Source organism: Pelodiscus sinensis, chromosome 28, assembly GCF_049634645.1.
Source record: "Pelodiscus sinensis isolate JC-2024 chromosome 28, ASM4963464v1, whole genome shotgun sequence".
NCBI lineage: Eukaryota > Metazoa > Chordata > Testudines > Trionychidae > Pelodiscus > Pelodiscus sinensis.
In genome coordinates this window covers 1,594,029-1,618,392 of record NC_134738.1, presented here as the reverse complement: position 1 = coordinate 1,618,392, position 24,364 = coordinate 1,594,029, and the positions used below count along the sequence as shown (strand labels likewise).

Here is a 24,364-nt window from a genome sequence, read left to right as displayed (position 1 = left end):
CTAAGCCAGGTTACGTCTAGACTACAAGCCTCTTTCGAAAGAGAGCATCTAGAGTGCAACCACTTCTTTTGAAAAAGCGAGCCGCTTTTTCGAAAGAGAGCACCCAAGCAGTCTGGATGCTCTCTTTCGAAAAAGCCTAGTTGCATTCAAGAACGTCTTTTTTAGAAAGAGCACTTTCGAAAAAGAGCATTCTTCCTTGTAAAATGAGGTTTGCGGTCAAAAAAAAGCCACCGTGTTCTTTCGATTTAATTTTGAAAGAAAGCAGTGGCAATCTAGACACAGGTGAAGTTTTTTTGAAAAAAGGACACTTTTAAAAAAAAACCTGTAGTCTAGATACACCCCAATGCCTTACCCACAGGACCAAAACCTGATATGTGTTGTTATAGGAAAATTTATAGCTATCGCAGTTTGATAAGACAGGACAGTTCTTAGGTAAACATTAAAGATGGCTAATGCAGCGGTAGGTAACCTGCAGACCATAGGGGTTCTATGTGTGGCCTGCAAAGCATTTTATTTACTAGTACCCATTTGCATTCTAGCCCACAAAAGCTTATACCCAAATAAATGTATTAATCTAAGGTGCAAAAGGACTGCATATTTTGGCTAAAACAGACTAAGGCAATTATCCCTCAAACTCAGGTGGTTTCAGTCTGCATAATTTTTTCCAACCAGTATTACTGAAGTGACACATGCATAAAATAAAGGCATGTAAAGTACAGTACATGCTGATTGCATGCAATACTGACTATGAGAGTTGTCCATTAAGGAGTCCCTCTACATTCAAAGCACTACCATGGTTCAATTGACACACACTACAAATTCTAGGTAAACAAGTACAATTAGTAAAGCTACCCTGTACCAGGAGATTGTCTTTGTTATGACTAAGGATGTTAAGTAATGGGTAACTGACTAATCGAATAGTCGATGAATTTTTGCATCAATTAGTCGTTAGGCCTTAGGCTGTTGCTACACTTCAAAGGCAAAAGCACCGAAGCCTGGGGTCAGCTGGGGGACTCCCCCGCTGACCCTGGGCTCTGTGCGGCACTGCCACTTTGAAGTGCTGGGAGGAGCCTGACACTAGGCTCCCCGGCGTTTTAAAGTGGCAGCCCCAGGCTTGCCGCTTTGAAGTACCCCCACTTCTTCCCCTCCCCCTTGCTGCCTCTAATAGAGGCAGCAAGGGGTAGGGGGAGAGGAGTGACTAGTCAACTATTCTGTCAACCATCCAATAAGCATTTGCTTATCGGATAGTCAACTAGTTGACTATTCCTTCACATCCCTAGTTACGACAATCTTGTGGCCCACTGAGATGAAGGAGAGCCACTCATGCAACCCACTCACTGGCCTAGGTTGCCCATCACTGGGATCTGGAAGGCAGGCCCTCCCTGCCAAAGCATCTAGTCTCGCACCCACGAATTCTATGACCTGGGTAGGAACAAGTGTAGACTTCGCCTCATTCAGCCACAGCCCCAACCTCAAAAAGGTTTGCTTGGCTAGATCTACGAACCGAGAGACCTGATCCCTTGACCTCCCTCTGATAAGCCAATCGTCCAAGTAGGAGTAGACATGGACCCCATTCCTTCTCAGGAAGGCCGCCACCACAGCCATGCGTTTTTTAAAACACCGTTGGTGCTGTGGACAAGCCAAAGGGTAGCACTGCAATCTGGTAGTGGTGGGACCCTACAACAAACCTCAGGAATCTCCTGTGGTGAAGGGAAATAGAAATGTGGAAGTATGCATCCTGTAGGTCGAGGGCAGCATACCAGTCTCCAAGATCGAGTGAGGGGATGATGGAGACCAGCGTTATCATCTTGAAACTTTTTTTTTTATGAAGATGTTGAGCCTTCTGAGGTCCAGAATTGGGTGAAGGCCCCCCCCTTGGACTTCGGGACAAGGAAGTAGTGGGAATAAAACCCCTTTCCCCTGAATTCCAAGGGAACCTCCTCCATTGCCCCTAGGGAAAGGAGCTCAGAGACTTCCTGCTGGAGGAGGTACTCGTGAGAGGGGTCCCTGAACAGGGACAGAGAAGGGGGTGGGAGGAATGAAGGGATAGGAAAAGGATAGAATATCCCCTTGCCATTACCTCTAGGACTCAACAGTCCAACGTTATGATACACCAGGCCTCGTGGAAAGGGAACAGTCTGTCTGAGAAGGGTCGATCTGAGACTACAGGCAGTCCCCGAGTTACGCGGATCCGACTTATGTCGGATCCATACTTATGAACGGGGCTTTTCTCGCCCCGGAGGACGCGGGCAGCGGGACCGCCCAGATGCACCGCGGTCCCGCCGCCCGTGTCCTCCGGGGCGAGAAAAGCAGCTCCGCGTCTCCCTGGTATGCTGGGGGGGGGCTCCCCCCCAGAAGACCAGGGTGACGCGGAGCAAAGCTGCTGAGGACGTGGGCAGCGGGACCGCCCAGACGCGCCGCGGTCCCGCCGCCCGTGTCCTCCGAGACGAGAAAAGCGGCTCCGCGGCTCCCTGGTCTGCTAGGGGACCCCCCAGCTGAACCAGGGAGATGCGGAGCAAAGCCACGGAGAATGCAGGCGGCGGGACCATGGCGCGCCTGCCCAGTCCCGCCGCCCGCGTCTCCCTGGTCTGCTGGAAAGGGGGGGGGCGCAGACCAGGCTTTTCTCGCGGATGCCTGTGGTAGAGCAGCTAGGGCGCTGCCGGGTTGGTCCCACAGCGCCGCTCCTCGGCGCTACTGGACCAACCCGGCAGCACCCCAGCTGCTCTGCCCCAGGCGTCCTGATTCAGCCACTGCTGGTCAGTTTCAGCAGCGGCTGAATCAGGATGCCTGGGGCAGAGCAGCTCGGGTGCTGCTCGGTTGGTCCAGTAGCGCCAAGGAGCGGCGCTACTGGACCAACCCAGCAGTACCCCTGCTGCTCTGCCCCAGGCGTCCCCAAGTCAGCCACTGCTGAAACTGACCAGTGGCTGACTACAGGAAGCCGGAGGCAGAGTTGCTCTGCCCCGGGCTTCCTGGAATCAGCTGCTGATCAGTTTCAGCAGCAACTGACTTGGGGACACCTGGGGTAAAGCAGCTGGGGTGCTGCCGGGTTGGTCCCTGCAGCGCCGCACCTCGGCGCTGCGGGGACCAACCCGGCAGCGCCCCAGCTGCTCTGTTCCAGGCGTCCAGATTCAGCCGCTGTTGAAACTGATCAGCGGCTGATTCCAGGAAGCCCAGGGCAGAGAAACTCTGCCTCCGGCTTCCTGTAGTCAGCCACTGGTCAGTTTCATCAGCGGCTGAATCTGGACGCCAGTTCCGACTTACCTACAAATTCAACTTAAGAACAAACCTACAGTCCCTATCTTGTACGTAACCCGGGGACTGCCTGTACAGCCGGTGTGTCGTCCTCGGGCATAACCTCAAACACCCAACCTGGGACCCTGGGACTTATTGGGTGGCCCCTGATTGTAGTCCAAGCCCAAACGAGAACGTCTCCTCGTATTGCGGGCGGAACCACCTCTATTTCTGTGCCTGCTGTCAAACCAAGCCCCGACTGTAGCTCCTCTGCCCCCAGGAGCTCAAGGGGCAGCGTTGAGGCGCGGGGGTGTGCAGGCCCAAGGATTTCAGGGTCGCCCTGGAGTCCGCTATCAGTTTGCTCCGAGAACAGGCCTGTTCCCTCGAAGGGAAGCTCCTGCATGGTTGTCTGCACCTCCAGGGGAATTCCGGAGACCTGCAGCCAAGTCTCCGGCGCATAACGATGCCGGTGGCCATGGTCCTGGCAGGAGAGTCTGCTGCAATGAGAGCAGCCTAAAGGGCCAACCTAGATACCACCTAGCCCTCTTCAGTGACTTCAAACTCCTGCTGCGAGTCTTGAGGCAACCTGGCCTTGAACTTATTGGCCGCTACCCAATTGTTAAAAGCGTACTGGCTGAGCAGGACCTGCTGGTTAGCTATCCTCAGCTGTAAACCAGCCGTCTCATATGCCTTCCTCCCCAGGAGTTTGAGCTTTTTTGGGCCCCTTACTTTTGGGCGTGGGCCCCAACTGCCCCTGCCTCTCCCACTGTCAGGCCGCCTGCACCACTGCCGAGCCTGGCGGGGGGTGGAAAAATAAATGCGTGTGGACCGCCTGAGGGACAAAGTACCATCTTTCTACCCGTTTCTGCATAGGGGTTATGGAGACCGGGGTTTGCCAGAGGGTCTTCATGATTTTTGCCACCATCTCGTTCAGTGGGAAGGCAATTTTAGTGGGGCCCTCCGCCATAATTATGTCAACCACTGGGTCTTCATCCTCCTTTACCTCCTGAGCTTGAACCCCCAAATTCTGGGCCAACCTTCTGAGGAGATCTTGGTGTGCCCTCACGTCCATGAAGGCCATCAGGGGCGACAGGCCGGCCAAGGCCCCATCCAGAGACAAGGAAGACGACTCCTTCACCACCAGCGGATCTTGCAGGACACCAGTCCCAGATTCCTGTGTCAGACATGACACTGACTGGGCCTGCGTAGGGGGCTGGACGACATCCTGGGAGGGAACACCTGTTCCAAGCAACCCTGTGGGGCTAGCTCTGCTCTCCGACTCCACTCTCACCAGCAGAACTGCCGAGGGGAGTGACCTATGCTCCAAGTAGGAAGAGGCACCAACTGACCCTGACCTCACCAGGGCCTGGTAGTATGCCCACGGGGTCCAGAACAGCCATTGCGGATGGGGTTGCCACTGGGGAGGCCAAGTCTGCACCTCTGGATGCTGGTGCCTCTGGGTCTGCGACTGAGAACTCAAACAGTGCCAAGACCTGGACCGGTATCGAGGGCTTGACCCAGAACACCTGGAGGAAGCCCTTGAAGAGAAGGACTCTACATTGGATTCAGAGGAACACTCCGATGCCGACCAAGGCTGTGCTGCTGAGCATTCCGGGTCCCTCTGGGCCTGACTGGACATTGCTGCTGGCTTGCCTCGGTGCCAGAGGCGGCATGGACGCAGAGTCCGGTGCCAGCGGACGTGGAAGTGGAGACACCTGTGGCCTATCCCTCGCCTGGTCCTGAGCCCCCAAGGGCAGTGCCGGCTGTAGTAAGTTGAGGGTCAGTAACATGGAGTCAACAGGCCTAAATAGAGGCCTGTAACATGAAAACAGCAACATGTCTGCAATCTAGACTTAAGCACTTCATTTTTAACCACTTTATCTTTCCTCTCAATCCCTTGGTGCAAATTTGCATATCTTCTTCTGATCCCTTTTTCGGAAGAGGTTTTTTGGAGGGGAAAAAAAAAGGCAGTCTAGACGGGGATTTTCCACGTAAAAACCCCCTTTTTCGAAAAAACCCTGTAAACCTCATTTTTTGAGGAATTAAGGGCTCTTTCAAAGAAGAGGGGGTTTTGCATGGAAAAACCCCATCTAGACTGCTTTTATTTTTTTCGTAAAAACCTTCCAAAAAAGGGATTGGAAGAAGATATGCAAATTTGTGCCAGATTTGCATATCTTCTTTTGGAATCCGAGTGTAGTCTAGGCGTGCCCTCAGTGGTGTCCAGTGTTCCCTCTAAGATTTGCCACCCATGAGACAAGTGAATTTTGTCTTGTGCACCAGTATTGAGTTCGTGTGCGCTTGTTCAGATGTGTGTCACTGTGGCACCCAAGTTATTAACAAATCTCTTATAAACCTCTCCCTTTTCTCTCTGGGTATGTCTATTATATGCCATTATACAAGGCATTGATGAGACCCCATTTGGAATACTGTGCAGTTCTGTTCTCCCATGATTAAGAAGGATGAATTCAAACTGGAACAGGTACAAAGAAGGGTCACTAGGATGATCCGAGGAATGGAAAACCTGTCTTATGAAAGGAGACTCAAGGAGCTTGGCTTGTTTACTTTAACCAAAAGAAGGCTGAGGGGGGATATGATTGCACTTTTTAAATATATTAGAGGGATAAATACCAGGGAGGGAGAGGAATTATTTAAGTTTAATACCAATGTGGACACAAGAACAAATGGATATAAGCTGGCTAGTAGGAAGTTTAGACTTGAGATTACACGAAGGTTTCTAACCATTAGAGGAGTGAAGTTCTGGAACGTCCTTCCAAGGGAAGTAGTGGGGGCAAAAGATCTATCTGGTTTCAAGATTAAACTAGATGGGTTTATGAAGGGGATGGTTTGATGAGATAACATGATCTTGGTATCTAATTGACCATTCTTTATCAGTGGGAAATAGGTCAATGGAGGGATGATAGGAGTTACTATAGAGAACTTTCTGGGTGTCTGGCTGATGAATATTGCCCATATGCTCAGGGTTTAGTTGATCGCCATATTTGGGGTCGGGAAGGAATTTTCCACCAGGGTAGATTGGCAGAGGCCCTGGAGGTTTTTCGCCTTCCTCTGTAGCATGGGGTACAGATCACAGGTAGAGGATCTCTGCATCTTGGGGTCTTCAAAGTATTTGAAGGCTTCAATATCTGAGATATAGGTGAGAGGATTATTCTAGGAGGGGTGGGTGAGATTTTGTGGCCTGCACTGTGCAGGGGGTCAGATTAGATGATCATAATGGTTCCTTCTGACCTTGGAATCTATGAGTCTATGAGTCTAATGTCAGAGAGGCTAAGATGCAAAACTAGATAGGCAGTGATAAATAAGGAAGGGAGAGATGGGTTTGTGCATTATCACAGACATTGTAAATTGAAGTACAGGATGTCGCCCAAAACAGTAACACAAAAGAGGGATTCAAGGATAGAGCAAAATATAACCCATAGACAAAGAAGGCCATGCAAAAGGAGAAATGGGTGGAATAGACAATGAGGTAGCAGAAGAAGCAAAAAGGACAGTTTCATAAAAACCAAGCATGGATAAGAAGTTGAGAAGATTTAAACACTGTCTTTCTCAAAGATCAGGGAGGATAAAGTACAGACCTTGAGATCATCACAAAGCTTTGCGAAAACAATTTAAGTGGAGTGAAGGTGATGGAAACCAGATCCAAGAGGATCCAGGATAGAGATATGGAGAAGAGGAAATCAAGGCAAGTTGTGTAACAGCAGGAGCGGCCCGAGACGGGCTGTGGCAGCTGGCGCCCAAGGCAGAACGAGCGATCAGCGCCCCCGCCTGCACAGCCATCAATGGGTCAATGTCATCATCGGGCGCCCCGGGCACCCTGTGACATCATCAGGTGCCGTTGAAGGTGGTGCCCTAGGCAACGGCCGAGTCGGCCTATAGCCACAGGCTGCCCCTGTATAACAGGCACGCTCAATTAACTTAGCAGTGAAAGGAAGAAGGAAGTTAGAAAAGCAAGTGCTCCATCTACAGGAAAATGTGAATGCCTGGTAGCAGTACATTTTCAGTTCAGGCCCCTGACTAAGAATTAATATTTCTGATCATCTGGTAGTGCCCACGTTTATTAAGCTTCAGAGCCAGAAGCAAATACCACTTGCTTACTCAGGATTGTGCGAACAGAGCAAGGATGAGTCCCATTTATAATGCAATTTATATTAACATTTTAGTTCAACCTTTTTCTTTCATACACATTCTTTTTCTCTTAATAGTGACATGTGCACCTCAAATTAAAAGAAGTTGGACATATCTTACACATTAGAAAACAAAGAGAATAACCGAACAGCCAGCCAACTGCCTTGCTGAAGACAACACAAGAGCTTTCATCCCTCCAAACATTATCTATTGGTAAAGTAACATATGCCTTCTGAGACACAAGAGAACAAAGCAATCAACTCTTGCAACTCCTTCAATTTCAGACACTGACCTATTAAATTATTACCTTTCAATTGAATGCTTTACCCAATTTTCTATTAAACAGATGACGCATATGAAGCTTTGTTATTAAAAAGGATATTCAATTAATATTTACATTCTATTACATATTTTGTTATTGATTTACGTTACTCCAATAATCCAGCGATACTGAGGCAATTTTACAACTGTGCTGGTCATGATGAAATAACCAAGAGTCCAACAAACATTTTAGAAAAGTATGTAAGTGAATAAAAACGTTATATCAATGCATCTAACAAAGGCATTAGCTCAAAAGCTTCATTCACAATTTGTTTAATCAGAAAATATGAAAAATGTCCAATCAAAATATTTGCTTACCTGAAGGTACTAAGGCATCTCGCTCAATGATGCTTGCTGATGCCAAATCACTGATGATATATTGCAATCTCAGGTGTTTGAATACTGTCAAGAATGCTCTTCCTTGCTCAGATTCTAAGAATGCAATGTCATCCTCAAAATCTGCAACATTACAAGAGACATACACATCTAGGAGTTTCCTAGAACTTTTTCATTTTGATTTAAAATATTTATACACATTTAACTGAAGGTCCTACGCTCTCCAAATAGAGAAAGGAAAATTACGCGTTGCAAGCAACTTTAACAGCCTGCAACAGAATAGATTGCTCAATTTTAAGGAAGTGATTAGCATTCAAATAACTGTAAATGAAAAGTTACTGGTTCATTTTTCCTACTCCAGCACCGTTGGGACCTGACCAGTGCTGAATCAGAGAATTTGCCAGTCAATATTGTCAAGCAGTATTACCAACACTTCCACTGCTTACTGGCTCTTGAAAGACATTTAGGGAAAACAACAGCACAGCACACTGATAGCCTGGACTGTTGGCTGTAAACAAACTTTATGGTATGTGGGACACTTGGCTGCACCCAGTAGCGGACATTCCCCTAACTAAAATCATGCCAGACCATGGAGGTTACTGGACCAGAGAGGTTCAACCTGTATTAGACCAAATTGTCTTTATCCACTGAAATACAAAAGAGTTTGGCCAGAATTTCCGAAAAATAGAAGATGTCACTAGACAAGTCAATAATAAACATAAAGCAGTTTACCCTGAAATGATTTTGTTTCAGCACGCATGGCCAAAACGGCTAAAGGGAAGACTTCTTAACAGTATAATGAGAACAGGAAGTTAGGTCAAATAAATTACTGCACCTCTTCGGTATACATGGGACACTGTTTCTGGAGGGAGCTGAAGGACAACTGCACTGTACCTGCTGCTGGATGTATTGAGCACTGAAATTCTAAATCCAGCACCTTTTTCACAAACACTATATCTATACAAATAGACTTACCTTTTCTACGCTTGGAAAACCAGGCATCTGCTTCAGTTAACAGTTGTTTTAGTGGTCCATTCCAAGAAGGCACTAGCTGAAGGAACATCCACTAAACAAAAACAATATTTGTAAGCTTATTTTAGAGTCATAAAACATAATATAAACACCCAAGATTAATAAATTTTATGTTATAGCTACTAAGAAGCTCCTCATAAAAACAAGTAATGAATTCTACTGCTTATTATTAGACATTAACTTTGTATTCATCACAACACTAGTATAATAAAATATAATTATGATTAGAAGGATGTTTTCACAATAAAATGATCTGAAAACAGTTTAAAATTGTCTCTATACAGATTTTAATGTTCACAGCAAAAAATCAAAATATAATAAATTTCATAATATTACTTTACACTACACCACTGAAGTATCAAAAATTTTAAACAAATCAAACTAAATTAAATCCTGATGTAACTTCACTGGCTTCAATAATCTTATACCAAGGGCAATCTGGGTCCTAAGTAGGTACCTTCTTGAGAGCGGTATACACATCCATCTCCACTTGCATTACAAATAGGTTAGAAGAGCTGATCAACTGTTTCATGAGGTTTATGCTGGAAAAGACAAAATACTATGAGATGGGATGTGTAAAACTAAGTCAATAAAGTAATTAGTAATAGCACAGAAGAAAGAGTAAAGGAAGTTAATTCACTCTTCCCATAGGTAAGTGAAAAGTAGAGCTGATTGGGCATTTCTTAAAACAGCAGTTTGTTGCTGTAAAATGCAGCTCTGTCAAAACAAACTTAAGAAAAGGTCTGCTTCTGACAAAACTTTAGCTAGGAAGATTTTTCCACCATCACCTGGGAATTTCTGATCACAAAAAGCACAGAATTACCATTAGTTAAGTGATTAGGATATGAGAGTCCTACTCTGTGTGATCTGGATAAAGCGAGTTTCCCTAATTACCAGGTATCAGAGGGGTAGCCGTGTTAGTCTGAATCTGCAAAAGCGAAGAAGAGTCCTGTGGCACCTTATAGACTAACTGAAGTGTAGGAGCATAAGCTTTCGTGGGCAAAGACCCACTTCGTCAGATGCATGTAGTGGAAATTTCCAGAGGCAGGAATAAATATGCAGGCCAGGATCAGGCTGGAGATGACCAGGTGGATCCAATCAAGGAGGATGAGGCCCACTTCTAGCAGCTGATCTGGAGGTGTGAATTCCAAGAGAATAGAAGCTGCTTTTGTAGTTAGCAAGCCATTCACAGTCTTTGTTTAATCCAGAGTTGATTGTGTCAAACTTAAAGATGAACTGTAGCCTAATTACCAGACTACTCACTGGCAAGTCTGAAATGGATCTCTACAACCTCTCCTATTCATTGGGCCAAAAGGGCATGTCTACACAGCAGGGCTGAACTCGAAATAAGCTACACAACTTGAACTACGTCAGTTCTGAATATAGGCAAACAACACGGGAATGCAGGGGCAATATTAGAAAGGCAAAGGCACAAAATGAGATCAAACTAGCCACAGGCATAAAGGGAAACAAGAAGACCTTTTATAAATACATTAAAAGCAAGAGGAAGACCAAGGACAGGGTAGGCCCACTGGTTCGTGAGGAGGGAGAAGCAGTAACAGGAAACTTGGAAATGGCAGAGATGCTCAATGACTTCTTTGTTTCGGTCTTCACCGAGAAGTCTGGAGGTGTGCCTAACGTAGTGAATACAAGCAGAGAGAGGGTAAGTTTAGAAGATAGGATACACAAAGAACAAGTTAAAAATCACTTGGAAAGTTAGATGTCAGCAAGTCACCAGGTCCTGATGAAATGCATCCCAGGATACTCAAGAAGCTGATAGAGGAGGTATCTGAGCCTTTAGCTATGATCTTTGAAAAATCATGGCAGACAGGGGAGATTCCAGAAGACTGGAAAAGGGCAAATATTGTGCCCATCTATAAAAAGGGGAATAAGAACAACCCAGGAAACTACAGACCGGTCAGTTTAATGTCTGTCCCAGGGAAGATAATGGAGCCGGTAATTAAGGAAATCATATGCAAACACTTGGAAGGTAATAAAGTGATAGGGAATAGCCAGCATGGGTTTGTGAAGAACAAGACATGACAAACTAATCTGATAGCTTTCTTTGATAGGATAACGAGCCTTGTGGATAAGGGAGAAGCGGTGGATGTCATATACCTAGACTTTAGTAAGGCATTTGATACAGTCTCACATGATATTCTTATTAATAAACTAGGCAAATATAACTTAGATAGGGCCACGATAAGGTGGGTGCATAATTGGCTGGATAACCGTAGTCAGAGAGTTGTTGTTAACGGTGCTAAATCCTGCTGGAAAGGGATAACAAGTGGAGTTCCTCAAGGGTCTGTTTTGGGACCCGTACTGTTCAATATCTTCATCAATGATGTAGATATTGGGATACAGAGTATGCTTATTAAGTTTGCAGATGATACCAAACTGGGTGGGGTTGCAACTTCTTTGGAGGATAGGGACATAATTCAAAATGACCTTAGCAAGTTAGAGAAATGGTCAGAGGTAAACAGGATGAAGTTTAATAAAGAGAAATGCAAAGTGCTCCACTTAGGAAGGAACAATCAGTTCCATACATACAAGATGGGAAGCGACTGTCTAGGAAGGAGCATGGCGGAAAGGGATCTAGAGGTCATAGTGGACCACAAGTTGAATATGAGTCAACAGTGTGATGCTGTTGCAAAAAAAGCAAATATGATTCTAGGTTGTATCAACAGGTATGTTGTAAGCAAAACTCGTGAAGTCATTCTGCTGCTCTACTCTGCACTAGTTAGGCCTCAGCTGGAGTAGTGTGTCCAGTTCTGGGCGCCACATTTCAAGAAAGATGTGGAGAAATTGGAAAGGGTACAGAGAAGAGCGACAAGAATGATTAAAGGTTTGAGAACATGACCTATGAAGCCAGGCTTCATGAACTGGGCTTGTTTAGTTTGGGAAAAAAGAAGATTAAGGGGGGACATGATAGCGGTTTTCAAATATCTAAAAGGGTGTCACAAGGAGGAAGGAGAAAATTTGTTCCTCTCGGTTTCTGAGGACAGGACAAGGAGTAATGGGCTTAAAGTGCAGCATTTAGATTGGACATTATTAAAAAATTCCTAACTGTCAGGGTGGCCAAATATTGGAATAAATTGCCAAGGGAGGTGGTGGAATCTCCCTCTCTGGAGATAGTTAAGAACAGGTTAGATAGACATTTGTCAGGGATGGTGTAGACGGAGCTTGGTCCTGCCTTGAGGGCAGGGGGCTGGACTCGATGACCTCTCGAGGTCCCTTCCAGTCCTATTATTCTATGATTCTATGAGTTGCGTAGCTAAGTCGAAATAGCTTATTTCAACTTTGGGCACGTCTACACTGCACTTATTTCGAAATAGAGCGCTCTTCCCCCAACTTCTCTTACTGCTCATAAAATGAGATTTACAGAAGTCAGAGTAAGAAGCCTGTTATTTCTAGTTTATTTAGAAATAAGGGACTTGCTGTGTAGACACACACTATGCTATTTCAGAATAACTAATGTTATTCTGAAATAGCACTGCTGTGCAGACATGCCCTAATAGAGTAGTCTGTAAGGGCACTCACCTAGGGCATGGGAGAGTTGTATTCAAATCCCTGCTCCAAATCAGACTTAACAGGGCCTTACGCCTTGGTCTCAAATCACCACCAGACCCTAACCATTGGGCAAGCACTCTTGGTTTTTACAAAACACACACCACACACCCTGAAATAATTCAGTTTTGCCCAAGTGTAGAAAAGGAAAACAATTTAGGAGGGAAGTCGGGTCCATAAGTAAGTGAAGATTAAAGGACCCAATCTAAATTTACCAGGGTACATGAAAAGTAAATATTTAGTCAGAGTTGAAGAAGTAAGTGACTAGCCACTAGGCAGGCATTCAAAATAAAGTACTCTCTTAGCCAAAACCTATAAATTATATTTTGAAGTTAATTTCAACAGTAACCACGGAGGGACTAAGGAGCCTCGCTAATAAAACTCTGTCAAATATCAAAAGTTTATTTTTAAAATTATGAAAATAGATGCATTACCAAGAGCATTAAATAAAAATCATAAGTATTTAAAGAAAAACTTGTCAAACTTTAACTGAGGAAATTTTAAAGCTAGATTATATAACACACATATACAATGCCAACCTTGGAAGGGTCCCATCACATAATTAAAACAACATTTTAATAAACAAGTCATCCTGTGCCACCTTAGCGACTAAAAAAATATATGTATAGTATCATGAGCTTTTGTGGGAAAAACCCACTTCCTCAGATGAAACGATCTTGAGTGGGAAAAAGTAGGGGACCCTCAAAATAAAAAGGGAGAGAGGAAAGACATAACAAAATGGTCTAATGGTCTAATTCTTGATGACCATTACAGCAATATTGTAATATGCCATTTGCAGCATGTTTTAGTTACTTCAAAATAGGTAGACCATTTAACCACCTAATTATCCAAGTTAATTGAAATCTGCATACCTGAGTTCTTTGAAGAGTTCAACACTCTGGTGAGTCATCAGGTTATTTAAAAGCCATTCAAGGCACCTAGATAATAAGAAATCGTTTGCTAGTCACAATTTTCAGATATCCAAGTTAAACCACTGATCAAACCCTAAAATAGATTTCATAACTTCTAATTGGTTTAATAATGGAGGATCAAAAAACTCTCAGGATCTAAAAGCTCTGATATGTCTTTTTCTTTAATGCTACTTTAACTTGAATGATCGTAAACTTTAGGAAGGACTAAAGAAACATTTAAGACATTTCCAAAAGATCAGGTTTACTTAGATAAGCATTACACTAACAGTAAACTTTGCAAAGGTTATCTTCTGTGATAGCAAAGGGAGGGTGGGCAGTTTGAATTCAGAAGGTGAACAAAGTAGCTCAGTGTCCCACAAAGGACTGTGGGACCATTAGTTGTTGGGGAAGAAGGAACTGGCTAGAGCACCCTGCTCACCAATTCTTTCAAAACTTTTTCTGCTCAGAACTTAAATGTATTTCATGTTGAACATTACAGCAGCACAGATATCCAACAAATTTAGAACAGAATAGTCAATTACATTCACATTGTACTATTCCTCTGAAAAGTTAACCTATCTTCTTTTCAAATTTACAACCAATTCTTTGCATTCTCTAAGTTACACTTTTTAAAAGAAGGCCCACTGTATTCAAAATAGAGATTGAACCTCTGTGATCCGGGACTCTCTGGTCCAGCACTGCTGAACTAGAGAGCCCCAGCATAGAGATTACCAGCAGCTAGGAGCAGAGCCAGCCAGCAGGGCACCAGAACCTGCAGCTGGCCAGGCTGGGAAGCCAGTGGGGTAGCAGAACTCGCAGCTGGCAGGGCCAGAGTGCTAGCGGGGCTACCAGAATCCATGGGGGGAGGGACCCTGAGCCCACAGCCGGTGGGGCCATGGAAGGGGGTGGGGATGGGGCTGCAGAGCTCACAGCTGGTGGGGTCACGAGGGCAAGCAGGGCTGCCGCCAGAGCTCCCGGTGCTAGCTGGGCAACCGGAGCTAGGGTCCAGAGCAGCAATGGCAGGGAGCTGGGAAGAGGAGCCCAGTGGAGAGGCTAGCACACCGCCCCTCCGCCCCAGATCTTCCCTGGTCCAAAAAACTCCCTCATCCTGGACCGATGAGGGAGCCGGGGCAGGAAGGGCCAACCTCTTGTAGAAACAGGAGAACTAAAACACCTTGTACGACCCATGTTACACACTTAAAAAAATTACAGGGGACTAACTCATTAGTCACAAGTCACATTTATATTTTGGAAAATCTTTCATCTTTAAAGAATAATTAGGTTTTAATTAACATATGAAAAATTGCCTAGAGAAAAAAAGGTTAATTCTTACTTTTTCTTCACAGAGTCTAATCCATAAGTCCCTGCTGAATTGTAATAGCCACACACAGTTTTCACATTAATTGTTTCCTTCATTGTCTCGCCACATTGCTGTATTAAACCATCCTGTGAATAAATCCACGTATATTAAAAAAAATTTAAAACATAAACTTATGGGGTTCTTAGTGATAATTTAGTGAAGACCATTTATAAATATATTAAGTTTTCAAAGTTAGGAGCCAGAACAGTATGACCAAACTCAGAGAAGGAAACTAATATAGCTAAACATATTTAACAGCAACACCCACAATGCTGTTCTAACAGCTAATTTAATCCTATTTACATTGCCTATTTATATATAGGCAATTTTATATTTCAACTAAAACTGAGTCTTAGGCATGTTTACATAAAATTGCTTCACTGATGTGTGATAAATAAGTATTAAGCAGCCCACTCTTTTTCCAATCAGCATTCTGCAAGTGGTTTTTATAATCCATTTGGAGAAAGAGAGAACTTATTTAACATTTGCTCGAGTGTGCCTTTTAACTACACTCTGAATTTTAATGTTATTCCAAATAAACCACAAGACCACTATACTATCTTAATATGGCCAGTGCTTTATATATTACTTACCAGCTGCAGCATGCAGGCTGCTGCTAGAATGGCAACAACACGACTGGGCTTTATTAAAACATCATCTCTATATAGTGAGCCAAAGGCTACCTGCAGAGCTAAAAGAGCACAAACTGTCAAATCTAAAAAAAAAAAATAGCTATAATCTCATGTTTCATAATGTTTAAACACTAGGGATTCCTTTCAATTTATGCTGGTGCTAAAATTCTAATGTGTTAATCAAGAAAAAAGATAAATTGAAAAAGTTAAATCAATAGAAAGCCAATCGACACAAAATTACTGAACTACTGAAATGCACCTCACTCCCACAAATATGCTGATTATTTTTAACTGGGTTATTAGGAAATATTTATGCTAAAAGTATAACTTCTATAAGCACTGCAGTTCTAAGTACACACAGCATCTATACTCAGGATAGCTCCAAATTTTGATTCACAAAAAAAATTGAGAACTTTCTAAACAGTTCTTTCGTTCACATTTTTTAAAAGCAGAAGTAATACCTGAACAGTACAACTACTCTGCTGTTTAAACAATTAGTATTCATTCTAACAACTGAAAAAGTACTGGGACCATCAAATAGTTCCAGGGGACCCTAACACTGCAGAGGGTGATGCCTATAAATTATAACTCCACCTTGCCCATCATGGTAATAATGCAATGTCAGGTTTTCAAACTGAAATTGTGTCTCTTTGTTAAGCATTCCAAGAGAACACTAAGCTAGGGGAAGAGGTAGATAATAGGGACGTGAACGTGTACTTGGGCTCATGGGTTAACGTACATGGTTACATGCAGCTCCCTCTTCTCCCCCCAGCACAGCTACCTCTGATAAAGGGAGAGGCAAAGCTGCCTTCGAAATTTTCAGCTATTACATATTTACCTAAATAAATGCATTTTAGCATCCCTAATAAAATTTGCTGGAGAGTAGAGATTAGGGATGTTAGCAAACATTTCTTTTTGTAAATGTGTAACTGCTGAACGTGTAACTACCTCTCCCACTCCACTCCCATGCTGCGGAGGGGCAGGCAGCTCCACAGGAGCCTGTACATGCAGAGAGCCGGATTGAAAGATGGCTTCCAATGTTTACCAGCTCCCACCTGCCCCCCAACACTGCTGCATCTGGGCAAAGTAGCAGGGGGCAGGGCAGGAGGCTCTGTGGGAGCTGGCTTAAAAGCTGGCTCCCACCTGCCCCCCATCCCACTGCCTCTGATACAGAGGCAGCAAGGGGGAGGTTGCATGTTGTTGTTAGTATTAACCGATAAGCCCAAATTTATCGGTTAATCATGTAAACTACACACTAGGTTCAGATAGATAGGGTTCAGAGTGACCTAGACAAATTGGAGGATTGGGCCAAAAGAAATCTGATGAGATTTAACAAGAACAAATACAGAGTCGTGATACAAAGCCGGCAGCAAGTGGTAACAGCCCAGGCTTATCCAGTAACTATTTAAATGGTTATACTTTTACATTCCTGCAGAAAAGAATATAAAAAATTCCAATACATTTTCTCAAACCTGTCCCAAGGGGAGAATCGTGAAGAGTACTCCTCTGAGTGGTTACCTTTCCAAGACAACACAGAAAGAGGTGCTTCATTCAGACACTTGGGTCTCCACAAGTTACATATGTTGTTCAAAGTACTGTTTTAGACTGCATTTCTTCAGTCAGAATAGTGATAGAGATGCAGCCGTGTTAGTCTGGTTTAGCTGAAACAAAAGACGGAACTATGTAGCACTTTAAAGACTAACAAGATGGTTTATTAGGTGATGAGTTTTCGTGGGCCAGACCCACTTCCTCAGATCAATATGTGGAAGAAAATTGGCACAACCATATATACCAAAGTGATACAATCAAAAAAATGAACACATGTGAAACTGACAAATCAAATTTTAGAACAGAGTGGGGGTGAGGGAGGAAGGTTAGTGTATGTAACCTCCCCCCCTCATACTCCCTCTGTTCTAAAATTTGATTTGTCAATTTCACATGCATTCTTTTTTTATTGTATCACTTTGGTATATATGGTTGTGCCAATTTTCTTCCACATATTTATCTGAGGAAGTGGGTCTGGCCCACGAAAGCTCATCACCTAATAAACCATCTTGTTAGTCTTTAAAGTGTTACATGGTTCCGTCTTTCGTTTCTGCAGTCAGTTTCTGAACCTACAACACAGTTGCTGTTATGATCAAAGACTAAACTAAGCCATAAACAACTCATGCTTTCTCTCAGAGCAACTGATTAGTTACTGGCTTTTTCAGTCTTCTTTTTCACATTTTTGAAAATGAGCCCTCTCTTTTCAAACAGACATGTCAGATTTTTATCATACAGTACCTGAAGGAAAATTTAAAGGTTGAAAATAAGTGAACTAACAATATTGAGGCAAAGGCCTTTACTCACCTTCTATATCAATATTCTGGTCAGGAATCTCCAGTTCTATGATGTTCATGCTAGACTCCCTCCAAGAACCACTGAACATGCTGGAAAAGTAGCCAGACTATTTAAAAAAAGAAAAAAAAACACAAACATACAAGGAACCATTTCATTCAAATAATGAAAAACTGTAAGAGTTTGACATATTAGCCAAAATTATTAATAATCTTCAGCTATAAATCAAGTAAATTATGGGGTAAGCAAGCTGAAATAATAGTGATATACTTCCATGTCAAGAACTACTAATAATATTTCTTCCAGTTATGTGGAAATATTTATAAACATTGACCAACATTTCAAGTCTGTTTACAGAAGTAGAGGCATTTGTTTTTCAAGTTATTTTTCATCAATAAATTCAATTTTAAATAGGCCGAAAAGCTGAGAAAAATTCCATTTTAAATCATGATATCCATAGTGCGTACTCATGTCCAAAATTTAAAGTTCCTATAACTATATGTAGACAAAAAAATTCTACAGGCATTGATTTTTTAAGCCAATTAGAAAAGAATACATGCAAAACATACAGATTAATTTACACGATTGTGGTCTCAGACTAAGGACACACATACATCTTAAAATTCATGTGTAGGTAAATTCATACAAACACATACACATACACCGTTTACATAGGTATACCTTTTTTAACAAAGTGTAAGGCATATAAAACTAGTATTTGATAGATTTCCATCCAAAGGAAGTGAAAAAAAGTGCTTTACTAGGATTCAAGATTTTCCATCTCGGCAGAAGGAGTGCCCATTATGTGATGCTATCACACAGTGATGTTTACCTGAGAGATTAAAAAAATAGAGTCTATTTGTACAGTAGCATATCTTCTGCACTACTACCCAATGTTTCCACTGATGGCAGCAAATTATAAACACACGTATCTAAAACCAAAATTTTACTAAATCTATATGCCTCCACCATACTATTTATGAGCAAAGAAATATACCACTGTTGGTTATTGCGCTTTTATTAAGAACCTAGAGAGTTTGTTCCATTCAGATGGAGAGCTTAATATATTCACAGGCTATATCCAAATGTATTGTGCTAACTCCTAGATTTCATGGAGAATAGTGTGTTTTGCAAAGATCAGTTATTTATATACTGTACTGTATAAGTAGTACCTCAGTGCCATCTAGTTGGAAACATTCACTAATTCACAAGCTAGGAGAACTAAAGCTGACAGATGGTGATCAAGACACAGAAGCAATCTATCCAAAATATAAGTAGAGTCGTAGCTTCACCAATAATTTCAGATATACTGTATAATTGAGAAAACAGTTTAACCCTGCAGATTTAGTTTAAATTAAAATAAATCACTTTTGTGAATCAATTTGGAGAGTCAACTCACCAAAATTTCCCTTTACAAAATATCTCAACCTCAGAGACAAGGTTAATAACAATTCAAAAGAATTCTGGAATTTAACTTAATATATTCAAATGCATATTAAACATCAAATGATTTTTCATTAAGCCACATCAAACTTTAAAAAGGAAATTTTACAACTTTTTATGAGATTATGCCAAAGCAATGCTGGAAAAAGAGACTTTCTGTGCTATGCTGGACAAATCACTTAATATACGGCTGAACCAAGACTAGAACACAAGTCTAATTCCAGTCCATATTTGAACCACAAAACCATTCTTCTCTGGAAAGTAAACAACATAACCAAGAGAAAAATAAACAGTTTTATTTGGGATTTTAAGTAGTACAGGAAAGATTAGGCAAATTTTTCACCTCTGACTGGTAACTGCAGAAAGTTAATTCTTTCTGTTAGCTATTATCCATATTTTATCCAAACATGTCCTATTGAACTATTTACACCACAGCACACATATAAAGAAAAAGAACCTTACATTAAGATTTGTCCAAATTTATTTCAACCACTGATATCTATATCTACAAGGATTATAATGGAAAGTTTGTCTGCCAACTTTGTGCAATAGTACCAGCAAAAATTGGTAGGATTTTCAGATGTAGCACATGAAAATACTTTATATTCGTTAAAACTATATCCCATAGTGGCTGTCATTTTAATTAAATTATTAATTAGTAATTAAAATATTGTGTATTATGACTTCAAACTACAATTTTGTTTGTCCCAGTTTTTGTCATGAAGAATCTATGGTTTCTCACATTTTTCCCCCCATGACAAAAAACTACTTGTATGAATACTACTCCTTGATAGCAGAATTCCCATTGAAGTGTTACCTTACGCTCCTTATCTGCTCATGTCCCCATGGTCTGCACTACAGGGCACAGAAAGTTTCTGAATATGAAACTAAAAATTAAACTTGAAAACAAAATAGTAGAAATTGCAGTAGCATTTATTCAGAGTTGCTGTAGAGCTGGGTGCGTGATTTTGATTATTTCAATGCTCAACAGTCTCAATTTTAAAATATAAATAACTGAAACAGAACATATTCACAGTTCACAGAAACAGTACACCCCATGAAGTGTATTTATTCTGATTAAATCAAACCCTATCCAGGGCTTCAGTTGGTCAAGGCCTGTTTGGCAGAAATCTGGAGGTTGCCCTGTCATACAAATCTACTAAACAGCAACATGTATAAGACTGACAACCCAACAGTAATCTCAGAGACAGTTACTTGACAAGTAGTGGTTCTAGAATGAAGCAGTAGCGGGCTAGAGTTTGGTTTGATTTCTTCTTATTCAGTTGGGGGTTTCAATTCAAAGGGAGGCTGAGCAGGACCTCAGTCCTGAGGTTGAAATTACATCTGCCACTGTCAGCCAGAAGAATCCTACTCATAGTCAATACCTAGGTATTTGTCTGGCAAACAGCTTAGCTGCTGATGCACATGCACAGGAAGACAACTTCATTCTAAGTAAACTGTCATTCAAGTTCACTAGTGACCTCTTTGGGACATGCACCTTATATTTACAATTAAGCCACTCGAAGATTTGGAAAAATGAAGTGCATCTTCGGTATTATTACTTTAAATATGTTTGTTTTTATCTACTGAGCTGACATTATGTAATCTAGTAAAAAAAAAACCCTAGTTGTTTAGAAGCAGAAAGTGCGCTGTTTCTTTCAGGCTAACAGTAGCATTTCTAAAGAATCTCTTTCACATCCTACCCATTACTCCTAAGTAAAATAGTACATAATTTTTGGCTGGTTTGGAACAGTTTTGTGCACAGTACAGGCAGTCCCCGAGTTACGCGGATCCGACTTACATCGGATCCGCAGTTACGAACGGGGCCCGTCTCCCTGGTCTCCAGCAGACCAGGGAGAGGAAGCAAAGCGGCGGAGAATGTGGGCAGCGGACAGCCCAGACGCGTCTGGGCTATCTGCTGCCCGCGTGTTCCGCCGCTTTGCTCCCCGTCCCCCTGGTCTGCAGACCAGGGAGACGGGGAGCAAAGCAGAGCAAAGCCGCGGAGCCCGAGGGCAGCAGGACAGCCACGGCGCGTCTGGGCTGTCCCGCTGCCCCCGTGCTCCGCGGCTTTGCTCCGGACGCCTGTGGTACAGCAGCTGGGGCGCTGCCGGTTGGTCCCGTAGCGCCTGCCCCGGGCTTCCTGGAATCAGCCGCTGATCAGTTTCAGCAGCAGCTGACTTGGGGATGCCTGGGGTTCTTAAGTTGAATCTGTATGTAAGTCAGAACTGGCGTCCAGATTCAGCCGCTGTTGAAACGGATCAGTTTCAGCAGCGGCTGAATCTGGACGCCAGTTCCGACTTACATACAGATTCAACTTAAGAACAAACCTACAGTCCCTATCTTGTACATAACCCGGGGACTGCTTGTATACTCCTTGCTTGCTTGAGATCTTAAGAAAGAAAGCTTAAAATCACAATAATCTCAAAACAGAAGGATCAATGGTGATAACCATAATCTCTGTTTTAGAAACAAAACTCTACATTATCAGCATCCTTTGCACTTTCTTTTTAAGAGACTAAGTAGATAGTAACTGTTTTCACAGTCACTGTCTTGATCTTTTTGAAACCAGAGTTCTTCAGACTAGCACAGAAAGGAAAGGAACACATATTTTTTGAAGTATAGTATTCTTCACAAGCCCTGTAACAAAGGCTTTCCTAAATGTATTTTCACACAGTGCTGTAATCAATGTAATACTATACTCTGAAAGTTCATCCAAGTTGAGGGATGGAAAAAGCTGTTCACATTTTTGCCTTCACACATAAACACTGTTAGCTTTATGCATGCAGATAATTCATTTTACTGCAGAGAACTGGCCATTAATTGTTCTTATTGGTTACACAGATTAGCAGGTAAATTGCAGTATTTAATTAATTGTGTGCACAGCTCCTATACAAGTCCACAAATCTTTAGAAAGTTTACACAAAAGGATAAGAGGCCTGGATCAGTGACTGGCAACTGTGTTCCATTATCAGAGCATCTGAAGCACAAGATAGGTACTTCATGCTTTTAAACGTAAAGAAAAAAATAGAATTAGAAACTGGAAAATGGTCAATGGAGGGAAGGAAACTGATGGAGAAAAAAACAGATCTATCCTTGAAATTTACATATTGTTTAATTTATCAAAATATTTCTACTACAAAGAAAAAAAAATCACCTACCTGACACAAATATATCTTGTGCAAGTTCCATTCCTCTCCCAGAGCACAGATCTTAATATCACTATTTTCACCATTCAAAAACAGAGTCTGATAAATATACTTGGATGTACTTTTTAATTTTTTCCTAGATTAAAAAAAAAAAAAAAACAACCCTAAGAATACACGACACTGGAATTCTGCCACAAAGAAAATTGAAGTATTTGTTAAGCACTTGATTTTAAAGCACCACTTATTAGCTAGCTAGATTTTCTTCTCTCTCCTTAAGCACTGACAGACCATTTCCCCTAGAACTCACGTGACTTATGTTTACTTCATTTTTGTTTACTCCAGCTGAGGACTCATCAGAGTGCACAGGAGAGTTAATAGGGAGCCCAAGACCAAGACCCAAACCTGCCAATTGCCATGAACTAGAATCCATTTTTCCAGAATTAGTTTTCTCCCCTCATCCCCACTTCTATGTGATAATCCTCCAGAGAGTAGAGGGAACTCAGCCCTTTCTACATCCCCCAAATCTTCTAGGACCCATTCAACTGGATTCCCCTCAGGCTAACCAATTCCCCACATTTCTTCTCAACCAACCCTTCTGCCCTCTCCAGTCACCTTCCAAATCCCTCCTTTCACCCTACCTTTAAGGCTCCTTACCTATACCCCCCCACACTAGAACCAAATACACCCCACTTCAGAAACTCCCTCCAGCTACAATTCCCCCAAATCCTTTCACCAGTCATGACCCCCCCCTGCCAACAAGACGCCCCCATGACCAGCCCAAGACTCCCCAACCGCAAATCCCCACCAGCCCAGACTCCCCCACACACCTCTGCCAGCTAAGACTCCCCACCAATGCTCCCTCTACTCTCTCCCATCCATGTGCGGAATACAGTTGTGCGTGCGAATGGGCACCACCAGGAAAAACGCAGACCCCTCCCAAACTCTCCTGAGGGCTGCACAAGGGCACAGCTGACAGGGGCACTGCGCCTTGCGAGCCAAGACCCTCCAAATTTGACAGCCAAGGATACCTGCCGGCCAGACCCCCCCAAAAAATCTTCCAGCCAGGACCCCCCCCCCAAAAAATCTTCCAGCCAGGACCCCCCCCCAATCTTCCAGCCAGGAACCCCCCCCCCAAAAAAATCTTCCAGCCAGGACTCCCCAGCAGCCTGGACCCCCCCCACCTCCTCTCGCCAAAATCCCCCGCTTGACAGCCCCCCCCCCCGCCCCCACCTGCGGGGGGTGTTGAGCAGCCGCTCCTCGCGCTCGCCGTCCCCGTCGCTGTCGCTCTCGCCCTCGGGCCCGCCCCGCTTCCTCTTCCCGCCGCGGCTGCCCCCGGCCCCTCCTGCCCCCTCCCCGCCAGGGGGCGCCACCCGCCGCCTCAGCACCCGGCTGCTCAGCGAGCCCATGGCGGCTCGGCCGCCGCCTCCTCATGGGGCCGCCCGGCGCGGAGCGCAGCGCCCGGCAAAAGGGGGGGAGGGGCTCAGCGACGCCCAGCCGCTTCCATTGTCACCGCCACAGAGGCCGCGGCCACACGCAAGGGCGCATGCGCTGAACGGGACACGCGGCGCCTGCGGTTAGACAGTCGCGCATGCTCCTCCGCTGCTCCGCGCGCGCGGGAGGGAAAGGGGGGGTTAGCGCGTGCGCACTGCGCTGTCTTGTGGGCGCGCGAGCCTGCGTGCAGAGCCGTCGTGCTGCAAAGCTGCTGCCGTCGCCTGCAAGGGCTGCTTGGGGTGGCTGCTATTGCGGCGGGTTTCCCCTCGCTCCCTCGCCTCAGCGAGCCCCGTGCTGAGTGCAGGGTTTGGTGGGGGGGTCCCCTGGCAAGAATTCCCTCTGCTGCTGTTATAACTGTAGAGGCCGGGTCTTGGCTTCAGCTGGGGTTGCAATAACTAACCCCGAGGGGATTGG

The 24,364-nt window shown here is 43.8% G+C and overlaps 1 protein-coding gene across 2 annotated transcripts in view; it reads right to left on the bottom strand.

The window, feature by feature from the left end:
• The window catches only part of GMCL1 (germ cell-less 1, spermatogenesis associated), a 41,399-nt gene extending 17,392 nt beyond the window's left edge, over nucleotides 1-24,007 (bottom strand). The window contains exons 1-9 of one of the 2 annotated variants that reach the window (XM_075910866.1): nucleotides 23,690-24,007; nucleotides 22,472-22,595; nucleotides 17,883-17,979; nucleotides 15,495-15,592; nucleotides 14,875-14,987; nucleotides 13,503-13,568; nucleotides 9,521-9,605; nucleotides 9,007-9,097; nucleotides 8,014-8,154 (exon numbers count right to left, since the gene is read on the bottom strand). In XM_075910866.1, the coding sequence (XP_075766981.1) occupies nucleotides 8,014-8,154; nucleotides 9,007-9,097; nucleotides 9,521-9,605; nucleotides 13,503-13,568; nucleotides 14,875-14,987; nucleotides 15,495-15,592; nucleotides 17,883-17,979; nucleotides 22,472-22,595; nucleotides 23,690-23,865 (991 nt within the window). In that variant the 5' untranslated portion in view covers nucleotides 23,866-24,007. Of the gene's footprint in view, nucleotides 1-8,013; nucleotides 8,155-9,006; nucleotides 9,098-9,520; nucleotides 9,606-13,502; nucleotides 13,569-14,874; nucleotides 14,988-15,494; nucleotides 15,593-17,882; nucleotides 17,980-18,551; nucleotides 18,703-22,471; nucleotides 22,596-23,689 lie in introns of those variants that run through there. The other variant, XM_014571518.3, reaches the window with a different exon arrangement.
• Between the last annotated feature and the right edge of the window lie 357 nt (nucleotides 24,008-24,364).